The 4,478-nt window shown below is 57.9% G+C and overlaps 1 protein-coding gene across 1 annotated transcript; it reads right to left on the bottom strand.

Moving 5' to 3' along the window:
- Positions 1-670: 670 nt before the first annotated feature.
- Positions 671-2,068, bottom strand: LOC125727971 (uncharacterized; the record flags this gene model as incomplete). The annotated part of the gene is made up of 4 exons (XM_049004969.1): positions 1,993-2,068; positions 1,800-1,813; positions 1,246-1,506; positions 671-1,177 (listed from the first exon to the last, which is right to left on the bottom strand). Coding segments are annotated over exons 1-4 (858 nt in total), but the record flags the coding sequence as incomplete, so codon positions are not given.
- Positions 2,069-4,478: the final 2,410 nt, after the last annotated feature.

Raw genomic sequence — 4,478 nt, 5'->3', positions numbered from 1 at the left:
GATCCTCCGTTGAAGTGCAAATCTGATGAATTACTGTAGCAGATTGCTGTTATTAATTATTAAAGCGTATTTTATAAATATTCAGGTCTGTCATGCATCTCTTAATGAGAGCTTTAGAGGAGGTTACATCCTGTGCACCATCCCAACGTGTCAGAGATATCGCTTTTAATCACGGCCGCGTCAGGTCTGCGCTTCCACCCTAAAAAAACTGCAACGGCGTGAAAACCCAGGCGCCTTTGGACCTCGGCGGGGCGGGGGGGCCGGGGAGGGGCGGGGGGCCGGGGAGGGGGCGGGCAGCAGCCTTACGGAAAAAAAGAAAAATCACCCACAGTTGCTGCCCACCGTGGGATTATTGCCACGGTTACAGGAGAATAATGCATCAGCATCCTCCGTGGCTCCTGGACACGCCCAGTCCCTGTGCCGCTCACACCATATGGGCCATCTGCATATTCATAGCCCGCTGTCTGCGCAGTCGCATGCTTAAACACTGCCCCCTGACTTCAAATACTGGGGCAAGCCGGTGAAAAGTTTCCCCCTCTGTTCCTCAGCCCACCCTGCATGCTCCTGGAGGCAGCAGAGTGCTTGTTATTTGTATTGTATTATTAGTGGTATCATTGCTGTTATCAGCAGCGGTGTTATTATTAATATTAGGTGAAGGTTTCAGGCATGCCCGCGCGCGCTGTGGCCTGATGTAGCCTGTGCGCTGTGGCCCGCTGTGGCCTGATGTAGCCTGTGGCCCAATGTAGCCTGCGCGCTGTGGCTCGCGCACGCTGTGGCCCGATGTAGCCTGATGTAGCCTGTGCGCTGTGGCCCGCTGTGGCCCGCTGTGGCCCGCGCGCTGTGGCCCGATGTACCCTACATGCTGTGGCCCACTGTGGTCCGCGCGCGCTGTGGCCCGATGTAGCCTGCGCACTGTGGCCCACTGTGACCCGATGTAGCCTGCGCACTGTGGCCCGCTGTGGCCCGATGTAGCCTGCGCACTGTGGCTCACTGTGGCCCGATGTAGCCTGCGCGCTGTGGCCCACTGTGGCCCGATGTAGCCTGTGCACTGTGGCTCACTGTGGCCCGATGTAGCCTGCGCGCTGTAGCCCACTGTGGCCCGCTGTAGCCTGCGCGCTGTAGCCCACTGTGGCCCGATGTAGCCTGCGCGCTGTAGCCCACTGTGGCCCGATGTAGCCTGCGCGCTGTAGCCCACTGTGGCCCGATGTAGCCTGCGCACTATGGCCCACTGTGGCCCGATGTAGCCTGTGGCCCGCTGTGGCCCACTGTGGCCCACTGTGGCCCGATGTAGCCTGCGTGATGTGGCTCACTGTGGCCCGCTGTAGCCTGTGCACTGTGGCCCACTGTGGCCCGCTGTAGCCTGCGCGCTGTGGCCCACTGTGGCCCGCTGTAGCCTGCGCGCTGTGGCCCACTGTGGCCCGCGCGCACTGTAGCCTGCTTCTCCCATTCAGGTTTGTTCTGCTTGCTCTCTCTGAAAGATGCAGCAGATTCAAACAGCGGCTCTGTCTAATTACCGCGGCCGAGTGTGGCGCTTAAGCAACCGGACCCGGGAAATGGTGACAGCCACAGTTTGAAATCCTGAGCTGTACCCTTGAGAAAGGAGCTTAACACCACCACCCCCCCACCCTCTCCTGGCTCATGCTTCACCGGGCCGCCCCCGATGTTATCTGAGCGTGAGGTCTGCGCTCAGCTGTCTTGCCGTCCCACGCCAGCTCCTTAGAGAAGGCGTAATTACCCAGGCCCGGAGCTTGCCAACACCCTCCATCCGCCCCCCCCGCACACCGGCCCGTGTGACAGACCTGCCGGCACACGACTGCCGAAACGGGGGGGTGTTGTTATGAGCTGAGCCTGGTGCCCAGCTGATGGCTAATATGGGAGCAGGAGGAATCCCACAGCTCAGGAGGCAGCGAGCGGCCCGCTACTCAGCCGGACAGCCAGACGGCCCCCGCCCGCATATGGCCCTGCAGCTCTCCCAAGCTGCTGCCCCATCACCTCCTCTGGGGAGAGCTTGTCGATACAGATGTGCACTCTCCAGACTAGGGCCGGAAGACGGGTCCTTGGCCGCCATGCCCCCTGCTGGTCCACGTTGCTACTGTGGCAGCGCTGCAGGGTGTTCGCAGCATAAACTAATAATACCCCACAGTTCCAAACTCCGTGGAGTCGTGAAGGGGGGGACTCTCTGGGTTGTTTTATCACTAATAAGGTGCCCGTGCCCCGCATTCCCCGCCCCCCCCGCCCCCAACCCATGCGCCCGACGTCTTTATCGAAGGCGACGCGGCTCTCCAGAACTCCACACCACAACCCCCCAAAAATGTCTCCCACCCGGCATGCTGAAAATTGGAGCCGATTTGATGGTGAGATCAAAAAAAGACAAAAAGAGGAAGGTGGGGAGCGGGCTGTGGGTAGCCTCACGCGCCGTCAGTGACTGGAGATCCTCGCAGGAAGGCCATGGCGCGGCTGCAGCGGCTAATGCTGCACGACACAGGGAGAAAAGGCGGGTGTGGGGGGGTGGGCACTTCAGAGGGATTCGGGTGGGGGGGGGGGCTGTCAATGTTGACTCTCCCCAGCCGGCAGAGAACAGACGGCACCGGCAGGCACATCACAGCCAATTCGGCGCTTATCTGAGGAACGCCGTCTCCCTCGAAAAACAGCACCGATCCATCTGTGAGATGATGCAACAGCGGCCTGGACCGCATGCGTACGCTGTGAGCCGCAGATGTGTCCCCGAATGATGCGGCGTTACACACGTATCCATAGGCACGACCCCGCATTCAGCTCCTAATGAACAGCCTGATAACGGAGACGCTGTTGAAATACACCGTATTCTTCATCTGTGAAATTTACACTCAAAAGTTCTGTACAAAAACTGTATGCTGCATGTTATATTAAAGGTATAACATTAGTTACCAGCCATGTCACACCTCTTGTTGCCATGCCATGCGACTGGTGCATATTTCACAGGGCCTCTGCTGGGGAGGGCAGTCAGTAGGGTTGCGGTGGTGGGGAGGGGGCTTTACTGGCACACCCAAACAGGTGCCCGGGGGGCCTGGGCACGATGCGTGCCTAAGGCTGGTCCAGTTGCTCCGACCAACACTGAGGCTTCTGACATTGTTTGTCTTGGGGTGCCAGGTTAATAACTTGGATCAGACAGATGAATGTCGGCATTTGGAAGACACAGGTCCACCTTGTGGGGGGGAACTTGGCTTCCACTTGTGCAGGCGAGGAGCTCAATGCGAATCCCGCAGCGAAACACCTTAGTATCCATACATCTGTATAGCTGAGAAGCGTCTCAGTCACCTGAGACTCACTGTATGGTTTTTTCATCATGCTCCAGCCCCCTTCCCTTATTTGTACAGCTGCATGTTTACTGACGGTCATGTGGTTCACAGAGATTAGAACCTACAGCTTTATGACCACAGCTACATGCCCCCCCCCCCCCCACGAACTGTCACACTGCTTCAGCAGCCCAGACGACTTGCTGTGGCAGACCTTCCTCTCAGGCGGCCCCCGGATACGACGGACCCGCAGCCCGCATGCGAGCACAACTCTGGCAAGGCAGCGGCTAGGCTAATGTCTTCCCCAGGAATCGGACGCAGGGGGCGGAGGACAAACAAAAGCCACTCTGCTATATCAGTTTAGTTAGCGGGAGAGTTACGGGATGAGTTACGGCCTGAGCGCCACTGGGGGGCCTGTATTTACGAGGCTGCTGAGTGAGTGTTAAATCCCTGGTAAGATATAAAGTCATCGGCGGGCAGAGAGAGCAAACATTTCACTCCGTCTAAAAGGTGGTTAGGAGAAATGAAAGCTGTTTCTCTTCCCGGTGAGGCGCTAGTCCTCACTCAAACGCTTGCTGGGGGCCAGGGAAGGGGAGGGCAGTGCTACAAAAAAAAGGAATTGCAATCAAGTGGCATGAAGCTTTAAATTGCATTTGAGTGGCACTGAATATTCCCAGTATTCTCCAAAGAGGCGGGACCCCGCTGGACCCCATCACAGCCACTGCCAACACTGGCACTTGTTGCTTCAGCCGATCGCTCACTTTTATACGCCACTGTATACTGAATCACACTGTATGCCTCGTCACTGACCGGCTGCCTCATCACCGGCCGGCTGCCTCGTCACAGGCCGGCTGCCTCATTACTGGCCGGCTGCCTCATCATTAGCCGGCTGCCTCATCACAGGCCGGCTGCCTCATCAGCACACATATATGGGAATCCAGCATGGGGCCGGTTAATGTCCATTCAGTTACGGTGGGGCGGGGGGGGGAGGTGACACGGATACGGCTGATGGGGGCGGACGTGCCATACTGACCCAGAGAGAGATATCTTCTGACTGACTGAATGGCGCTCTGACTGAAATGTGAGGCTCTGGGAGCTGATTGCTCCGAATTCCCCCCCCGAAGAGCACACTCGCCCCTCCCCTGCCCCCCCACTACCGGCAATCACAATTATTACTCTAAGAAAAGGCTCTATATTTGCATT

The sequence above is a fragment of the Brienomyrus brachyistius genome, unplaced genomic scaffold, assembly GCF_023856365.1.
Source record: "Brienomyrus brachyistius isolate T26 unplaced genomic scaffold, BBRACH_0.4 scaffold140, whole genome shotgun sequence".
NCBI classification, from domain to species: domain Eukaryota; kingdom Metazoa; phylum Chordata; class Actinopteri; order Osteoglossiformes; family Mormyridae; genus Brienomyrus; species Brienomyrus brachyistius.
The sequence above is the reverse complement of the archived record's forward strand: the minus strand, read 5'-3'. Positions and strand labels throughout refer to the sequence as shown.